Below are 19,849 nucleotides of genomic sequence, written 5' to 3'. Positions count from 1 at the left end.
AAGTGAATGTGACTTTCTGTTTGATGATCAGAATCTGCTGTTAGATAAACATTTAATGAAATTAAAGTCCCACTTTCCGCAGCGATTTCAGTTTCATTCTTAACTTGAATCAGAGTATGACGCCATAAATTAGTCAGTAGTAGTATTTCAGAGAAGCAGAAAAACAAATTAGGGACAGTCAGCGATGAAATGGTGATTAAAAACTAATCACATTCAAAACATATGAAACTGTAAAACTCAAAGTGATAAAAGGAGACATGATGCAGATCCACACACAAGTCAACACACACACCTTCCAGAGCAGTGAGACGAGCCTCCAACCATCCTTGTCTGTTTGTTTCACTTGCCTCCAGAAGGCTGGTGCTGCAGATGGAGCTGGTGGATGGAAGGAGGGGAGAAATACAAAAAAATAATTTGAGGGAAATACAGTGTTGACGGAATACAACAACAAGGGGGTGGAATGCATACTTTCTGCCAGCAGTACAAAACAGAAAAACATTCAAACTCTCCACAGCACTGGTTATTGCAATGAAAGTTCATATATCTCTTTCTCCTTTGCGTCACTAATTGCTGATGTGTGACAACTACCTCCAGTTAGTAGACATTTAGTGGAATAATTAACAAGCATTGCTGTGGTCTTACAGGTCAGGGGTCTAGGTGCCAACTATTTCGTTTCCAGCGTTGTTTTTATTTTTATCTTTAAGTACAGTGATTGAGATCTTCAACAAGTGCGATACACAAGTTTGTCAACTGTCTTTTCTCTCACCATCCTCTCCTGTCCTTCCCTGGCAGGCGTTGCTCCACGGGCTCCAGGGACTCTTTGGACTCTGGAACCTGTGACGAAGTCTGACAGTGTATAAAGTGTCAGGCTTGAAGTCACAAACCTCGAACCATGTGTCTCTCCCAATCACATTTTTCACCTGAGCATCGGACTGTATAGGGAAGATAAACAGGACAAAGTAAGGTGGGGCTTAAAGGGACAGTTCGCCCCAAAATCAAAAATACATGTTCTCCCTTTTACCCGTAGTGCTGTTTATCAATCTAGATTGTTTTGGGGTAAGTGGCCGAGCGTTGGAGGTATCGGCTGTAGAGATGTCTGCTTTCTCTCTAATATAATGGAACTAGAGGGCACTCAGCTTGTGGTGCTCAAAGCGCCAAAAAATACTTTTAAAAAACTCAACAGCAATGTCTCTTTCCAGAAATCACAACCCGGTTACTCAAGATAATCCACAGACTTTGTTGTGAGCAGTATCATGGAGGAACTATTTTCTTTCTACCCAATTACACCTGCAGTGATATGGCTGGTATCACCATGCAGGAGGAGGTGTGCATCTACTCATAAATGAGCGGCTCATGACAACTTGGTTAATAGTGGAGTCTCTTAAAAGCGTGTGGACAGATTTCTTTGATTTCACTGCCAACGCTGCACTCTTTAACTACAAAATAATCATAAATAGTCAGCTGTAGAGTGGCCACCATGTGCTAAAACATATCAATGAATGCTTATTTAGAACTATTAGTAATACTGATAGGCTAATTTAGGAGCCGGGTCTCACTCAGAAGTCGTCAAAATCCAGCGCTTGGGCAGTGACTTGCGGCGTCAGACGCTGATGAAAAAAGCTGTCCTTCAACGTCGGCATGATACGCATCTGGTTGCCGCTATAGTTTAAGGGCACTCGGCGGCGGTGGGGAAATGCGACGGTACAAGAACGAAAGTTAAAGCAGCGAAAGTCCAACTGGGGAGGGCAGGAGGGTTGTCGGATGGGTCCAGCAAACACCGACTTCACCTGAGAGAGTGGTGTTCGTGTCTCGTAAGATTCTAAAGCCTTCTTCTTCTCAGATTCTAAAGCTGTTATTTTTTCCTAAACCTAACCACGTGCATTTGTTGCTTAAACCCAACCATGTTTGTTGTTTAAGGAAAAAAAATATATTTTGAAAGAGACTGTTGTGTAAAGTTCCTGTGAAAACATAAGTGTATTCTGAAAGAAGACAATGCATGTAACAGGCAGAACTTGACACGGTGTCCCAGAACGTCAACCGCCAACGCACCCAGGGTACCTTGCATGTCGTATCTGGATGTGGAGGGTCCATGACCAAACGTCAATATGTGATGAGGTCAGAGTGAGAGTTTGCTGAATTTAGACCTAATAGCCAGGCAGCGGCCTGGGTTCGACTCCAGCCTGTGGCCCTTTGCTGCGTGTCACTCCCTCTCTCTCTCCCCCTCTCACACTTGTCTGTCCTGTCAGATAAAGGCTAAAAATGCCCCAAAAATATCTTAAAAAAAAAAAAAATGCTCTTGATAGCAAAGGTTGCTGACCCATGGTATATAATATGCACGTAGCTACCATGACATCACCCACTGGTTTGTGAACTGCTGTTTTGAAGCTTCGAGTTCCATATTTCAGCCGTTGCCATCTTGGTTTTGGAGCCAGAAGTCACTATATTTGGACGAGAGGTTGGAGCTGTTGAGGGGGGAGGAGTGGATCTGACTCACAGAGTGTGACGCCCTGCAGACAGTCTGTCACTCAAGCGGTCTTTAATGTGCGCAGCTTTAGGCCTTAATACAATCTAAACAGCTGAGTTAAGCTGTTGTCATGAATGAACCATTTTTTTGTACCAGGCTGTAAACATGTTTATTTCTGCTGCAAAGTCGGGGCATTTTAACATGGGAGACTATGGGGACTCGTCTTGCCACCAGACAATCAGAGATCTCCGCCTTCTGACAGTCTGGGGACACTCCTTTCTAAAGAGTGTTTAACACACTGGAGAAAAGGGCCGGCAACAAAGCAACGCCTCTTGCACACGCCCTCCCGGAAATGTGCGCTCCCCCTTTTCTCGTCCGCAAGGAAACAAACACAGAGAGCTTGAATATGGATGCCAAGAGATTTAACTCCGTTTTATCAAACGTGTGCTCAGTCCACAAGATTGAGGAAAGGAAGGACTTACAGCGACTTTGTTTAAAACTTTTAACGTGGTCGGACTATGTTTACAAGCACAAGAGCTCAGCAAGCCACCGAAGGACCGCCCTGCGGATTTACTATTGGTTCTGCAACGTAGGGAGTTTTTTTAAACTCTGAAATTGTATCCGCCCATCAGTCTTTAGTTAAGCAAAGCGTCTAAAGACTGAGTTGTGAGTCTAATGGGGACTGACTCTGTTTTGGAGCCAGGCTGAAGTGCTCATTTGATGACCTGCAGCTTTTAGCAATTCAGCTTTGGCTTCATTTTTCAGCCTCGGAGGTTGCTGCTTGTTCTACGACTGATATCTCCAACACTTGGAAACACACCAAAACAATCGAGAATGATAAACAGGGTGAACTGTCCCTATAACTTGTGAGAAAGCTACACATTTGTCTTTAGTTTTTACAAAGTTTTTCATCTTGAAAGGTGCTACATGGAGCATCTTAATGATAATATCTCTTTAAAGTCAATTTACTAACCAGGCAAGGAAGCCTGGCATGGGATTAAATTTGATCAATTTGGTCTTGAGCCTGAGAATCGGCACCACTGTTGTGGGATATTTTGAAATCTTAAAATGCTACGCCTTGCACTTTTACTTTATGAATGAATGTGCTCCTTCATGGAGATGAATGTGGTTTTGTGTTTGGGTGTATTTGGGAGTGACACACCTGCCCCTGTGCTGTGTAAATTATCTGGGACAACAGTTTCCCATCTTTGATTTCAGAGAGAGCCACAGGAAAGACCGACACGGTTCGGTTCCAGGTTACATTCAGACACTCAGGTCTCCCACTGACTGACTTCACTCTGCTCATGGGCACTGGGGGCAACATTACTGAAAACAACAGGAAGAGAAGAGTGAACAAAAAGGAAGAGAAAAACAATAAAGGTGCAAGCAAGTAAGGGAAGCACAATGCCCTCACCTTCAATACTGCCAGACTGACACCGACGGTTTGATGATATGTTCCGGTTGTGACTGTGTGCCATGATAGTGATGCAAAAGCGATTCCTCACAGAGTCGCTGAACTGCACTGTGCAGCTGGTTCCAGATGTGCTGCAGGTGAATGTCTTTATAGGTCTGTTCCCTGGTCTGTGCATTCACAAATAAACACAAACACACACACACACACACACACACACAAATATAAAAAAAAAAACAATGTTCATAATAATGATAATAATAATACATTTTATTTGAAAAGGCGCCTTTCAAAACACCCAAGGTCACCGTGTAGAGCATATATAACATACAGAGCAAGAACCATGAATTGGTAAACACATTTTTTTTGCTGTAATAAAATCAGTCAGGCTGTTAAACAGGAAGGGAGGGGGGTGCAGAGGGTACAGTCAGTGTTAAAGTGCATAAGCCAGTTTGAACAAGTGGGTTTGAGACAGGATTTGAAAGATGTTTTGCTGTCGGACTGTCAAATGTGTGGAGGTAGGGAGTTCTAGAGACTGGAGGCAGTGTAGCTGCACCCATGGAGCTGAGGTACTGAGGCGTGAGGTGGGAATGGTCAGGAGAGGGACTCATCTGAGTCCGTCTCTGGGCATAGTCAATAATGAACAAGCAGACATAACACACGAACAGGTACAAAACCATAGGCCCTGACAGCTGCATGCTCTATCACGCAAATGGATATACAAGCACATGTTTAGGATGCATGCTCACGTCTGCATCAGCAGTCACACACACAAGCTTGCACACAACACAAGACTGATCAAACACGCTGTGCAGAAATGTCAGACAGAGAGCAGACCAAGTCACCTGACAAACATATCGTGAGGTGGAAGCTGCCTGACTCTTATCATCTCAGGGCATCAAACCCGCCGTCAAAGCTTTAAATATGAATGTGAGATTCAAAGCTGATTGTAGACCCAAGTGTTTTGCATATAATATTATTATCAAACAAAAATGCTGGCACAAACACACTAACATGCAAAAACACAACGGTATTTTATTGTTGAGGGTGGCCTTAGCTAACCCATTGTGACTCGTTTTAAATCCATCGTAAGCCCTGATAAACTGCAAATAGCAAAATAAATGTTGGGTTTATTAACAGCATGTTGGAATGAACACAACCTGAATATTGTTTGGATCATTCTTGAGATAAAACAACACTTAGCACACTTCATGTAGAATAAAGACTTCAAAATTTAAATGGAATTTAAGTTTTGTGGCTCCAGTCATACCAAGAAATCAGTTGAAATGTGTGACAGACTCAGGTTTTCAAGTGTGAAACAAACTCATACTGCATCAGATATCAAAGACACATCCCTATCAGATAATCTGTTTCCTGCTTCCCAGCCACACACTTTTTTTCGTTCTATAGAAAGTCTGAACATCACAGGCTACAGACGTGAAATGGAAGCTGTTTCTCACGTTGAGTTTTTACTGTCATAAGCAGAGCAAATTAAAACTGTTAGTCACCCTCTCTCTATCAACCATATCCTCTGCCCCAACTTCTTACTCTAACTTATGCAAAATGATTGGTGGCACAAATTTTGAACAAATTAAGGAACTTCTTAAGGGACAGAACAAAATTTAAGACATCGATATGACGGGTGACAAATGAATAAAAATCAAATTAAAATTTAATTTGACACCATCTTTACCAACAGGCTTGAAAGGAAGGAAAACAGCATAACCGGAGACAACACACACCCCGGCCACTCCCTGTTCAAACGGCTGGCATCCAGCAGAAGGTTCAGGACAATGAAAACATCATCAAACTGAATAAGAAACTGGTCTGTGGCCTCTCTTGACACATACTAGGGACTATACAAGTCTATTTTATTGTATTTATCCTGGTTCTGTTGTTTCATTTGTTCTGATGGGCCCTTATCAATCCTGCTGCTGCTGGTTCATTTATTCTGGTACCTCTCTCAGTCTTTTTGAGTTTTGTTTTTGTCTGGCTGTTCCGTCCTTGTTTAGTTTTAAATCGACCAGAGAGTAGTCAAATGAAGTGGCATTGTAACTGTATGCATTTTGCATGCTGTGTTGCTTTGTTAGCGTCTTCAATGAACCAAATCTACTGGCATGGAAGCTAAACAATGTACTGCTGTGGACAGGAGCAGCAGCAAAACTCATTTTAGCCAACTATAAAGCCAACCTAAAAAAATCATTGTCATGGTTATGGAAAATAATATTATGTACCTTACACACTAACTGATGGAGAGCGGTAGACCAGCAACTACCATGTCCCACAAAGTTAAATGTCCAATTTTGTCAACCGTGTCTAGTGGCTTTGAGGTTACAGCTTCAGTTCCCCCTTAGAAAGGGCTGTCGAACGGTGAGATAAAGCTGTACGCAAATATAGCATATACTGTACTTAAATTGATTTTTTTTAGGTGGAACTTTTTTTTTTACAGTGGCTAAAATAACCAGCATTTGCTCATTGCTGTTTCATTTTATGTATATGACACAGGGTTTTCTGCCCAGAAGGTCTCTCCACAGCCCGTCACTCAAAGCAGCCACGACCTTAATTATGCATCACTTAAAGCCTTGATAAAATTTAAACAGGTGAGTCATATAAGAATTCACCACTGTTAAGTTGTTCTGAATGCCGAAATTAGCTGTCCAGACCAAAACTGTCTTTTGTACCAGCCTGTTAACATGTTTATCTCTGCTGTGAAGTTGGACATTTTAAAGTAAGGGTCAATGGGGATTGACTTGCTTCTGGAGCCAGCCTCAAGTGGCCATTAGAGGAACTGCAGTTTTTGGCACTCACCTGTTGGCTTCATTTCTCAGCCCCAGAGTTTCCCATTTGGTTTTTAACCACATCGGACACAATAAGGTAGTCAGAATGTACTGAGAGATGGAAAACATACGGAAATAAATCTATCTATATACTGACTGAATATCATTCAGGTTGGAGGATGAACTCTATTATTACGAATTTAAAGTTAAACCTCGACTACACAATTAGAAAAATGGCTTTTTTCAGTAAAGGATTGTGAAAGAAAACACCGAAATCACCCACACAATTTAACAAACTGTATGCTGCATGTGTTTGAGCAAGATTTTCAACATATTAAAAGGAAGGTTTTGCCTTACTCAAACATTAAATCAACATGCAGAGTGTAGCTTGTCGTCAGGGTGTCACCATCCTCCCAGCGGCAGGTGATGTTGGCTCGATGACGGAACACACAGTCAATCAGCTGCGGGGGTTGGGGCTCAGCCATGGAGGTTATAACGCAGAAGGCTGGAGATAGAGAGAGGATGGAGTTAATGGCTTGGAGGGACAGATATGAGTTTGGAGATTTTGGTTTGTCATAAAGCTATAAGTATATTTAAGGGAATGCACAAACAGTGATTTGGAAAAACATCATGCAGAAATACATTTAATGAAAAGGAGGAGGAATATGGGATAGACTGGCCCAAAGTGAAGCTGATCCATGACGCAGCTGTTGCTAAATGTCAGCACTTGCGTCAACCCTTCTTTTTTTTAAGATATTTTTTGGGGCTTTTTAGCCTTTAACGGACAGGACAGACAACCGTGAAAGGGGGAGAGAGAGGGAGTTGAGACCAGGACTCAGAGTCACAGTCCTAAACGCCTCTCTGAGCTTCTAGTTCAGTTACCCAGCCATAGTTTTAATAGTTTTATACAAACGGTGTCTGTCCCCCAACCGCCTAAATTATCTAAATCTAAAATTAAACAAAGAGGAGTTGTGCATAACAACCTCATAAAAATTAAAACCTCTTCTGTGACAGAAAGACAAAACAGGAGAATTAAATGCGGACTGTTAAATATCAGGTCTCTATCGTCTAAAGCAGTGTTAGTAAACAAATTAATATCAGATAATCATATTGATTTACTCAGTCTCACTGAAACCTGGCTGTGTCAAGATGAATATGTCAGTCTAAATGAGTCCACTCCTCCCAGTCATAATAATACCCACATTCCTCGAGGCAGCGGCCGAGGAGGGGGACTTGCAGCCATTTTTAACTCTAGCCTGTTAATCAGCCCTAAACCTAAACTAGATTAGAATTCATTTGAAAGCCTTGTTCTTAGTCTTTTACATCCGACCTGGAAAACCTCGCAGCCACTTTTATTTGTTATAGTGTACCGTGCTCCTGGCCCGTATTCTGAATTTGTATCTGAATTCTCAGAGTTTTTATCCAGTTTAGTTCTTAAATCAGATAAAGTTATTATTGTAGGCGATTTTAACATTCATGTCGACGTTGATAATGACTCCCTGGCTACCGCGTTTATCTCATTATTAGACTCCATTGGCTTCAGTCAGGGTGTACATGAACCCACTCACTGTTTTAACCATACCCTCGATCTAGTTCTGACGTATGGAATTGAAATTGATAACCTAAAAGTCTTTCCACAGAATCCCTCGCTATCGGATCATTATCTGATTACTTTTGATTTCTTTTACTCGATTACACGCCACTCAGCAACAGTTACTATACTAGATGTTTATCAGATAGTGCTGTCGCAAAACTTAAGGAAAAGATTACTTCGTCGTTAAATTCAATACCAATACCTTCAGTAACAGAGGTTTCCCGTGCCGACTTTAACCTCTCCCGAATTGATCATTTTGTTGATAGCGCCGTAGGCTCGCTACGAACAACGCTCGACTCTGTAGCTCCTCTTAAAAAGAAGTTAAAAAAGCAAAGAAAGTTCGCTCCTTGGTGTAACTCTCAAACCTGTAAGTTAAAACAAATATCGCGAAAATTTGAAAGGAATTGGCGATTAACCAAACTGGAAGAATCTCGTTTAATCTGGACAGACAGTCTCAAAACTTATAAGAGGGGCCTCGGCAATGCCAGAGCAAACTATTACTCAGCTCTAATAGAAGACAATAAGAACAACCCCAGGTTTCTTTTCAGCACTGTAGCCAGGCTGACTGAGAGTCAAAGCTCTATTGAGCCTTGTATTCCCTTAGCCCTTAGCAGTAATGATTTTATGACAAATTCTAACTATTAGAGGCAAAATTCATGACCTCCTGCCCTCAGATAGTACCTATCTAACCTCAAACACAGCTGTAAAACCTAATATATATTTAGATTGCTTCTCCCCAATTTCTCTTCAAGAATTGACTGCAGTGATTTCTTCATCCAAATCATCAACGTGTCTCTTAGACCCCATCCCAACTAGACTACTTAAGGAGGTCTTTCCTTTAGTTAACACTCATATATTAGATATGATCAATATATCCTTATTAACAGGCTATGTACCACAGTCTTTTAAGATAGCTGTAATTAAACCTCTACTAAAAAAGCCCACCCTGGATCCAGAGGCGTTAGCCAATTATAGACCAATATCTAATCTTCCCTTTATGTCAAAGATCCTTGAGAAAGTAGTCGCAGACCAGCTGTGTGATTTTCTCCAGGATAATAATTTATTTGAGGAATTTCAGTCAGGATTTAGAGTGCATCATAGCACTGAGACAGTACTAGTTAAAATTACAAATGACCTTCTGATTGCTTCAGACAAAGGACTCGTCTCTGTACTTGTTTTATTAGATCTTAGTGCGGCGTTTGACACAATTGACCATCAAATTCTGCTGCAGAGACTGGATCACTTAATTGGCTTAAAAGGTTCAGCACTAAGCTGGTTTAAATCTTATTTATCTGATCGTTTTCAATTTGTTGACGCTCGCAATGAACCATCCTTACGTACTAAAGTTTGTTTTGGAGTTCCGCAAGGTTCTGTGCTCGGACCAATCCTATTTATTCTATATATGCTTCCTTTAGGCAACATCATTAGAAATCACTCTATAAATTTCCATTGTTATGCGGATGATACTCAGCTGTATTTATCAATGAAGCCAGAAGAAAGCAATCAATTAACTAAACTCCATAACTGCCTTAAAGACATAAAAACTTGGATGAGCACCAATTTCCTGATGTTAAATTCAGACAAAACTGAAGTTATTGTTCTTGGCCCCAAACAACTCAGAGACTCTTTATCTGATGACATAGTTTCTCTAGATGGCATTGCTCTGGCCTCTAGCACTACCGTAAGAAACCTCGGAGTGATATTTGATCAAGATTTGTCTTTTAATTCTCATTTAAAGCAAACCTCATGGACTGCATTTTTTCATCTGCGTAATATTAAAAATTAGGCCTATCCTGACCCGAAAAGATGCAGAAAAATTGGTCCACGCTTTTGTTACCTCAAGGCTGGATTATTGTAACTCTCATTATCAGGTAGCTCTAGTAAGTCCTTAAAAACTCTCCAGCTAATTCAGAATGCAGCAGCACGTGTACTAACAGGAACTAAGAAACGCGATCATATCTCTCCTGATTTAGCTTCTCTGCACTGGCTCCCTGTAAAATCCAGAATTGAATTTAAAATCCTACTGTTAACTTATAAAGCTCTAAATGGTCAAGCTCCGTCATATCTTAGAGAGCTCATAGTGCCATATTATCCCACCAGATCACTGCGCTGTGAGATCGCTGGGTTACTCGTGGTCCCTATAGTCTCGATTAGTAGATCAGGAGCCAGAGCCTTTAGCTATCAGGCTCCTCTCCTGTGGAATCATCTTCCTGTTACGGTCCGGGAGGCAGACACCGTCTCCACATTTAAGACTAGACTTAAGACTTTCCTCTTTGATAAAGCTTATAGTTAGGGCTGGCTCAGGCTTGTCCTGTACCAGCCCTTAGTTAGGCTGACTTAGGCCTACTCTGCCGGAGGACCCCTCTATAATACACCGGGCCCCTTCTCTCCTTCTCTCTCTCTCTCGTATCCTATTGCTGCATCTTGCTAACCCGGCCATTCTGGATGTCACTAACTCGGCTTCTTCTCCGGAGCCTTTGTGCTCCACTGTCTCTCAGATTAACTCATATCACAGCGGTGCCTGGACAGCGTGACGTGTGTGGTTGTGCTGCTGCCGTGGTCCCGCCAGATGCCTCCTGCTGCTGTTGCTATCATTAGTCATTAGTCATACTTCTTCTGTTATTATACACATATGATTATTGTCACACATGTATACTGCCAGGTATTAATACATACTTTCAACATATTGTACCGCAGTAACCAGAACTATAACTATAATATTATTACTTCCATTAATGTTGTTGTAAGATACTGTCATTACCTGCATCTCTCTCTCTCTCTCTCTCTCTCTCTCTCTCTCTCTCTCTGTGTCATATGGATTACTGTTAATTTATCATGTTGATCTGTTCTGTACGACATCTATTGCACGTCTGTCCGTCCTGGAAGAGGGATCCCTCCTCAGTTGCTCTTCCTGAGGTTTCTACCGTTTTTTTCCCCCGTTAAAGGGGTTTTTTGGGGAGTTTTTCCTTATCCGCTGTGAGGGTCTTAAGGACAGAGGGATGTTGTATGCTGTAAAGCCCTGTGAGGCAAATTGTGATTTGTGATATTGGGCTTTATAAATAAAATTGATTGATTGATTGATTGAGTGACATGCAGCAAAGGGCCACAGGCCGGAGTCAAACCCAGGCCGCTCCGGCAACCGCCCCGAACATGGGGCACCCACTCTACCACCAAGCCACCGGCGCCCCGCGTCAACCCTTCTTGACAAACTTAAAACCAACCTTAGGTGAATTATATCTGACCAGGCAGGCTGCACATGACTGATCTGGTGTCAAGCATTAATGAACAAGTTGCCATTGCTATTTGGCTTGAGGTTTAAACATAAACCTCAGACAAGACAGCACAAGATCTTTGCCCTGATATGACTTTAAAGACTGGCGTTGCTCTCTCAGCTCTCCCCTAGGTATGTTTGGAGATAATCAACATTTACAGCCTACATAACTTGAGCACATACTTTTTAGTACTTACGTTGGGACCTTTTTCAGTGGGAGGAAATATTCTGGGACATTTGTAGTTTATTTAACTTTAACTGCATCACAATGGGGCGGCACGGTGGTGTGGTGGTTAGCACTCTCGCCTCACAGCAAGAGGGTTGCCGGTTCGATCCCGGGCGTGGGAGCCCTTCTGTGCGGAGTTTGCATGTTCTCCCCGTGTCAGTGTGGGTTCTCTCCGGGCACTCCGGCTTCCTCCCACAGTCCAAAGACATGCAGATTGGGGACTAGGTTAATTGGTAACTCTAAATTGTCCGTAGGTGTGAATGTGAGCGTGAATGGTTGTTTGTCTCTATGTGTCAGCCCTGTGATAGTCTGGCGACCTGTCCAGGGTGTACCCTGCCTCTCGCCTGATGTCAGCTGGGATAGGCTCCAGCCCCCCCGCGACCCTCAAGAGGATGAAGCGGTTAGAAGATGAATGAATGAATGCATCACAATGCTGCTGGTTCTGGGTTTCATTTGTTCCTAATGGTCAGATTTTGCGATTTATTCCATTTAATTCTTTTTAAGTGTAAACAGACAAGTTTTTCACTCTACCTTATCATTATGAAGTAAATGTTGATAGCACATTGTAATAGTGATGGCAGTGTAATGGCTCAATTTGCAGCACAAAGGAAGGGCCTCAACCATTGCGCGCAACCAAGAAGAGGACAGCACTTTTCTTTTCCCTGGTTGCTATTCCCAGTCACCAGAGAGGATTAATCTAAGTGCTATGCAGTTACTAACCTCAGTAGAGCAAAAGACAGACAGTGGGACAACTGAAATTAGTGTGGATAACACAATGTTGTGCGCTGGTTGCTGCTAGGCTCTGAGGAAATGCCAGCATCAGTTTTGGACACTCAGGGATGGCATGTCAGTTTCCACTCATGCATTGTGTCTTTTCAAAATAAACTTCTGTTTTCACAGGAAATGGAGATTTCTGTCTCACACAGGCTCCGCCCTAAACTAGACTCTGGGTGCTAATAGAACTACAATATAGCACCTTTTGTGTTAGTAAACAATTAATGTTTATTGGTGGGTGGGTCTTAGCAGGAGGCAAAAGTTGCACTAGCTAGTTCTGTTGGCTTGTTTTAGACAATGGAGGAAGATGATACGAGTGGTGCATTCAGAAATACTTATTCTGAGTGTTGGAGTGTACTCTGGCACAAACTAGACCGTTCGTAAATTCGGAGCGCTGTCTGAATGTACCGTTCAGTTATCCAGAGCACTCTCAGACTGACAGACTGCACTCTGGACACTCTGTCTGGGGAAACAGAGCAGCAGAGTGCCGAATGGAGTGAATGTGTGATTAACTTAACCTCTCGTGAGTTCATGTAGAAATATAACGCTCCAACAGGACTCTCATTTTAGTGTAGGTCGTCAGACTTAATTTCCGAATGCACCCAGTCAGGTCACTCGCTTTCCGGGACTGTGATTGTTCCCCACACTGGCTGCCTGTTAGCTACAGGATATATTTTAAGATTCTGGAGTTTGTTTACAAAGTGTTAAACAGCCTTGCCCCCTCTTACACTATAGAGCTCCTCTCCCCCTATCACACTATAAAAGAACTGAGGTCATCTGATAAAAGACTTCTATCTGTCCCGAGATCCAGGACTAAGGGTTAAGGGGACAGGGCTTTCTCTGTCGCTGCCAAAAAGCTCTAGAATTCTCTTCCACCCGCCATCCGATTCTCCCCCACCATGGAGATTTTCAAGAATCGTTTGAAAGCACACTTTTATTCTATCGCCTTTAATTGCGCATAGTGTCACTGTCTTTGTTGTTGTTACTGTCACACTGCGGTGACAGTATAAAAAACACTATACTATAGGTATGATAATAGCAGAAGTGATATGTTAGCATTACTGTTATTATCACCCAAATTTTTGTGTTTCTCTTTTCTCATTTGCTTCTGTTCTTTTTTTTCCTGTGTGTGCTTGTTACGTACCTGTGTGTTTTGGGATCAACTATGAACTTGGACTTTGGATCAACTTTGTTTGCGTTTAAAGTGCTATATAAAAAAAGTCGACTTGACTTGACATGACCTACTGGTACAGCACAATACATCAGTATGTCTGGTAAATACAACGAAATATAACGAATTGAAATAGTTAAGGCAGGAGGAAATGAAAGCGTTTGATCTGAGTTTGGAGATTGTGTGCAACTGCATGAAACTTAACTTTACTACATGATTGATTTGTCTGTCAAACTTCAATTCAGAATCAAGTATGACCACAAGATTTTTAACATGAGATTTAACAGAGGCAACCAAGGGGCCAAGATGAGGAGAAAAAACTTCAGTTTTACTCTCATTGAGTTTGCAGCCATCCAGAATTTGTCATAAAGACAGTTATTAGGGTCAGTTAGGGTCAGTTAGGGTCAATTAGTTTGCTGGTGATGTTTGGCTCTAAGGGGCGGTAAATCTATGAGTTGTCGACAAAACAGTGAAAAGATATATTGCGTTTCTGAATAATGTGGCCTAACGGAAGTAAATAAATGGAGAACAGGACTGGACCAAGTATGGAACCTTGGGGCACACTCCAGGAGATGGGAGCTGAGGAAGAAAATGAGTAACTGATTGAGTCAAAGAAGGATCTCTTGGATAAATATGAGGAGAACCAGTTTAAAGCAGAACCAGAGACCCCCCATTGATTCCTTTTAAAGAACAAGATAAACACATAGGTGATATTTATGAGACCTACTTATGTACTATGTCAAAAAACAGTTAAACCACACCATAAATAGTTGTAGTAGTAACTTGCACCCTGCTTAAGGACATGATCTACTTTACATAGTGTATCATCACCCCTCTCAGATAATGATATTTATTAGTACTGGCCAGGGGCGATTCTAGGATCAGAGGTTTAGGGGTGCTGAGCACCCAGAGAGCTGCCCGGCCAGGCAAGATAAATTTCACTGTTTTGCACATTTTAACTCAATTTCATTCCCACATTTGTGAAAGAAAAGCACAACACTTTCTGGGAAAGTATGTGACTAAACCATCAAATCTGATAAAGGTTACTTAAATGCTGAGCCACAGCAAAAGAGGAATGGATTGAAATCATAAAAGAAACATATCGTAACCCTAATTTCTGGGGGAGGATAACTCATTTTGATACAGCAGTTCCTCAACATACATATTAACAGTATGTATGTATGTATGTATGTAGACAGTATGTCTAGAAAAAACGTCAGCTAACTCCTACCTAACAACATAAACAGTGACCTACGATTAAATGCAGCAAAAATGAGGACTGGTAATGATAATAATGTGTTGGTATTGAGTGGTAGAAGTTAAGAAATGTGCCACATATCCTGGTTTAAGCCAGGTACTTACACCACAATACTGCATATCACCCACTCTGGAAGGCAACGCATTGTTCTGTGCAGATAGAGCACTCAGAGCCCGAGTCGGGGAAAGGTGGGAGGGATGGGGTGGATCAAGCCACTTTTGAGGCAAGGGGGGGGCTGCTGTATTTTTGTTGTTAAAATATTACGTTGCAACCAAGTTCTGTATGGTTTTGACACTTTTCTAGCTTGTTAAAAAGGGACATACAGTAAAAAAATATATATATTTTTTTCTCTCTAATTTTAGGGGTGCTGGGATTCAATTTAGGGGTGCTTCAGCACCCCCAAAAATGGGCTAGAAACTCCTATGCTACTGGCACTCACATAAACATCAGAACATGCCACACACACACTAACTCTGTCAGTCTGCTCTGGATTTTTAAAAATGAGAGGATGTTACCCAGGGTCAGTCCGGACCCCAGCAGGCAGGTCCACATGACAGCTGGGCTCCGCCCCATGGATGCCACCTGGTCTCTCCTGGCAGTGAAGTCCTGCTCTCCCACTTCCCCGTCACGCTTCCAGAGACTCAGCTCAAGGACACTGCACACTCAACAGTAAAAACAGGAGAGTTATGAATCTGAATGAGTCACAGAGTGACAGGATGTCCAGGAATGATTCAGTTGGGGGTTAAATTTCATCATTTTACTCGATAGAGCTTCCTGTAAAGTAAAAGAAATTTCACTACAACATTTTCATAGCTCTGAGGTCTATAGCCATGTGTTGCCACTTGGTATTGCAACACAGGAAATGTGCCAAACAGTATGAAACACAGCAGTTTGCCCAAGTAGAGACACTGGAGTGTGCGTGTGGTAGGTTTGTGGGTGTAAATTTGTCATGGTCTTGCATCAGAATAATGACAGAATTCTCACACTGGTGCAATAAACATGCCCCAGATCAGGTGTGGGAGCCAGAAAGTGTGTTTAGTCTGTGCTGTATATTATTTCTTTAGGCTGCACACTTTCTTTTGCTTACTATCCCTTCTGGTATTTGGTACAGGGGTGTGTTTTCACATTGTTTTACCTGTTCACTCACTGGGATGAGGGGATTCAGAAAAAAGCGTGAGTTAGGCCCTGATATTTTCTGTTGACCATCACATATAATAAATCTTGCTTTAGCTATTGAAAGCTCATGCATCACAGTTAAGAGCCTTCTTTGCCCCCAGAGGTAGGACCAAGTCACTGTTTTGCAAGTCACAAGTGAGTCTCAAGTCTTCCGCTCAAGTCCTAAGTCACAAGTGAGTCCTAAACTTTGAGTTTTGAGTCCAAAACAAGTCATGATGAGCTTAATGACATTTTAACAACACTGAATATTATATTACATTTACAAAAATCATTATTGCTTTTCAAAATTTAATGACTTGTTCAGAAAAGTATGTTAAAACAAATTATCAGGTACACCAGTAAAGATCTCTGCTATAAATCCAATCTTTTTGAAGCGTATAACACTCTGATTGGTGACCCTGGGTGAGAGGGGTTGACTCAGCTCATGGGGCTGTTGGTTGTGGTGGTCCTTAAATTTTCTGCATTAGTGTAAGAAATATTTTTGATATTTGTTACTTAAAGGAGCAGTGTGTAGGATTCATAGGATTTGGATGCATCTAGCGGTGAGGATTGCAGATTGCAACAAGCTGAATCTTCTCCCATGTGCCAAGTGAGAACTCTTGCCTCGGATCCTTTCAGTGTTCGGGAGCTTTTTACTAAGAGCCAAATTTTCTGCAGAGGTCTTTTCCTCAATTTAAATTGCTAAAAACACCAATGCTGCTCGTCACGGAGGGGCTGCATAATACAGTGGCCAATGCAAAAATGGGATTGGCCCCATCTGAGCCAGTGTTGGGTTTCAAATCTAATGAAATCAAGTTTATTTATGTAGCACATTTAAAAACAACCACAGCTGACCAAAGTGCTGTACAAAGAGAGTTGCAATTTGTCCAGCCTTGAGGTGATTAATGCAGTGGTTACAGTTTTCATGTCATTGTGAGAGATAATTGTCTTGAGTTTTGCAATGTTTCTAAGTTGGAAATACCAGCTATTTATCAGTGTTGATTTGTTTGTAATGTGAAGGAGCTTGAATCCCTCTGCGTTTAACGGAAGATAAATTGGTGTGTCTGCTGCATAACAGTGAAAAGAGACATTGCGCTGACGGAAAATGGATTCTAATGGAAGCATGTACAGTACAAATAAAATAGGCCCTGGGATAGAACCTTGAGGTACACCGCAAATGATATGGCCAGATGAGGAGGAGAGGCCACCAATCTTAACAGAGAAAGATCTGTCCAATAAAAAAGAGGCAAACCACTGTCTGTTTGTTTGTCTGTTTTACGCTACTGTAGAAACATGCCGATCTCTGCAGATGAGGACCCATTCCTATGGAGATATAAATGGCCCATTCTAAGATAAAGCAAAAACAATTCTTATTTTCAGGTGGTTATACACTAAAGAAAACATACGCCCTCCACACTGGACCTTTAAATAAAATTAAAAATCCCACAATATTGTTATGTATTCATAATTTCACAAGACAGAAGTACAAAGTAGCCAGTGGAATGGCACCTGTATCATATTAATGGACACTGATGCATCACCCAGTCGAGGTGATGTTAGTTACATCATTTTATAACATTTCTATGAACTGTTGGGCTCTTTAATCTACAGAAGTAAAATTACAACATTTTCCTTTGAAGTCTAATGAACTCAAGTTACCTTCCACTCGTGTTGTAGCACTTGATACCAGTCTTGGTTTTTAAGGTTTAAGGACTCAATCTTGTCTCAGATTTGACCACACTTTTACTCAGCCTGATCTCGGTCTCAGATAAAGCAGTCTAGGGATTTATTTTAAGACCAGTCAAGACCACAACTCTGGAGACATCACTAAATTTCCTGTGCAAAAAAAGGAGTGTTGCTCAAAGATGTTTGAGATGATTTCAGCTCACAAAAAACAAAATATATTTCCCTCATACTGTTTAAAATCCACCTTTTCAGTGCCTTTTAATTAATTTATTAAGGCATTTCTCATGGTATACGTAAACATACATAAAGTATGCCAGTGAAGAGGAATGTTCATTTGCTTTCTGTAGGTGTTTTTATGAGAATGTGGGTCTTTTAGATTAAATTCAGGAGTGCCTATAGTTTGCATGTTCTGCATATTATCAAAAGCGTTTCAACACTGGATTATGGGACTTACACTACATGGTCTAAACCTCTCAAAGTACTGGTCTCAGTTTAGGTGGTCATGAATACAACAAACTGCTCTCCATCACTGATTTTCTTCAGGGCAGCTGGTTTAAATTGCATTAGATTGTAAAGATGTGCCTAAAAAACTATTTGTTCATTATCTTTTCTTAACAGCTAGGGCTGCAAATATGGTTTCAAGTCACTAATCAACTACTTTCTCAATTAATCGATGCATCTTTTAGTCCTTTTTAAATTTTATTATAATAATTATTTTTAAGTCCACTTTTAATTTCAAAGGTCCAGTGTGTAGGATGAAGGGGGATATATTGGCAGAAATTGAACATAATATAATAAGTGTGTTTTCTTTGTGTATATTCACCCGAAACAAGAATCATTGTGTTTTTGTTAACATAGAATGAGCTGTTTATATCTCCATAGGAAGCAGATCCATGATGTACCGCCATTTTGTACTGCCATGTCTCTACAGTAGCCCAGAATGGACAAACCAAAGACTGGCTCTAGATAAGGCCATTTGTGTTTTTGTGCTAGCCATTGCAGTTAGCAGTCCCTCCACAACGAGCAGAGTTAGAAATTAACATGAAACTGCTATATTCACAGGTTGTTTGTTTTGGAGAGGAGGAGACCTCTGTGGATGATTCGGCAAGTAAAAACCTTAACGTCTGGATATAAAGTTATAAGAAGCAAAAAGGTGGCTCATCTGCAACGAGCTAAACAGGGTATGAGAAACACTGATTTGTGACGTGAAACCACTTTATTCAGTGTTTTTACCCGTTTTAATCACTCTGGGTCTCATTTATGTGTGTAGGATCCATTCTAAAAATGTACATAGAGACAAAACCTAAAAATGACGTGCACCAAAAAACTTTCAACAATTTCTACAATCAGGCTTCCGTGTCACCATCTGCATCGCCAATTTCCTGTCTCCAAAATGTTCATAAGCATGGGTCAAAGTTTCTCCCAGCAAGTCTGTTTTTATAGATCACAACTTTTCTGTGAGAAGTGGCGTATGCCTCTTTCAGGCCTCCTTTTGTGCATAGGCAATGTTTATAAATGAGACCCCTTATGGCAAGCCGTTTTAACATTTAATCGCTAAGTTTGACTATCCGGAATTACCATTATAGATATCAACAACGCCATTCTGACTAGTAGTAATGTCATTGTGACCAGTATGAATTTTAATTGAAGATATCTATAACGTCATTCTGACTAGTCAAAACTGAATTACAGATATCTGTAATTCAGTTTTGACTAGTAAGATTCAAATTATTTTTGCCATTCATGTGTATGGGGTTTGTCATTATAGATATTTACAATTACATTATGACTATCTATAATTCCAGTTTGAGATATCTACAATGTCATTTTGACTAGTCATAATTCAGTTGCGGATATCTACAACGTCATTTTGACTAGTCATAATTCAGTTGCAGATATCTACAACGTCATTCTGACTATCTGAAACTTAATTCAAGATATCTACAACGTCATTCTGACTATCTGAAACTCAATTCAAGATATCTAGAAAGGACCATGTAGATATCTTCAATTGATGATAATTAAAGATATCTTGAATTGAATTGAACTTGAATTATGACTA

The 19,849-nt window shown here is 41.0% G+C and overlaps 1 protein-coding gene across 4 annotated transcripts in view; it reads right to left on the bottom strand.

The window, feature by feature from the left end:
* Window positions 1-19,849, bottom strand: part of LOC125901061 (interleukin-6 receptor subunit beta) — a 33,193-nt gene that overhangs the window by 12,170 nt on the left and 1,174 nt on the right. For 2 of the 4 annotated variants that reach the window (XM_049596429.1, XM_049596430.1), the window contains exons 2-7: window positions 15,462-15,601; window positions 7,010-7,157; window positions 3,879-4,045; window positions 3,627-3,790; window positions 767-932; window positions 293-375 (exon numbers count right to left, since the gene is read on the bottom strand). In XM_049596429.1, coding sequence (XP_049452386.1) covers window positions 293-375; window positions 767-932; window positions 3,627-3,790; window positions 3,879-4,045; window positions 7,010-7,157; window positions 15,462-15,519 — 786 coding nt within the window. In that variant the 5' untranslated portion in view covers window positions 15,520-15,601. Of the gene's footprint in view, window positions 1-292; window positions 376-766; window positions 933-3,626; window positions 3,791-3,878; window positions 4,046-7,009; window positions 7,158-15,461; window positions 15,609-19,849 lie in introns of all 4 variants that reach the window. The other 2 variants (XM_049596428.1, XM_049596431.1) reach the window with 1 other exon arrangement.

The sequence above is a fragment of the Epinephelus fuscoguttatus genome, linkage group LG14 (genome assembly GCF_011397635.1).
Source record: "Epinephelus fuscoguttatus linkage group LG14, E.fuscoguttatus.final_Chr_v1".
NCBI classification, from domain to species: domain Eukaryota; kingdom Metazoa; phylum Chordata; class Actinopteri; order Perciformes; family Serranidae; genus Epinephelus; species Epinephelus fuscoguttatus.
This window is presented reverse-complemented; position numbering and strand designations above follow the sequence as displayed.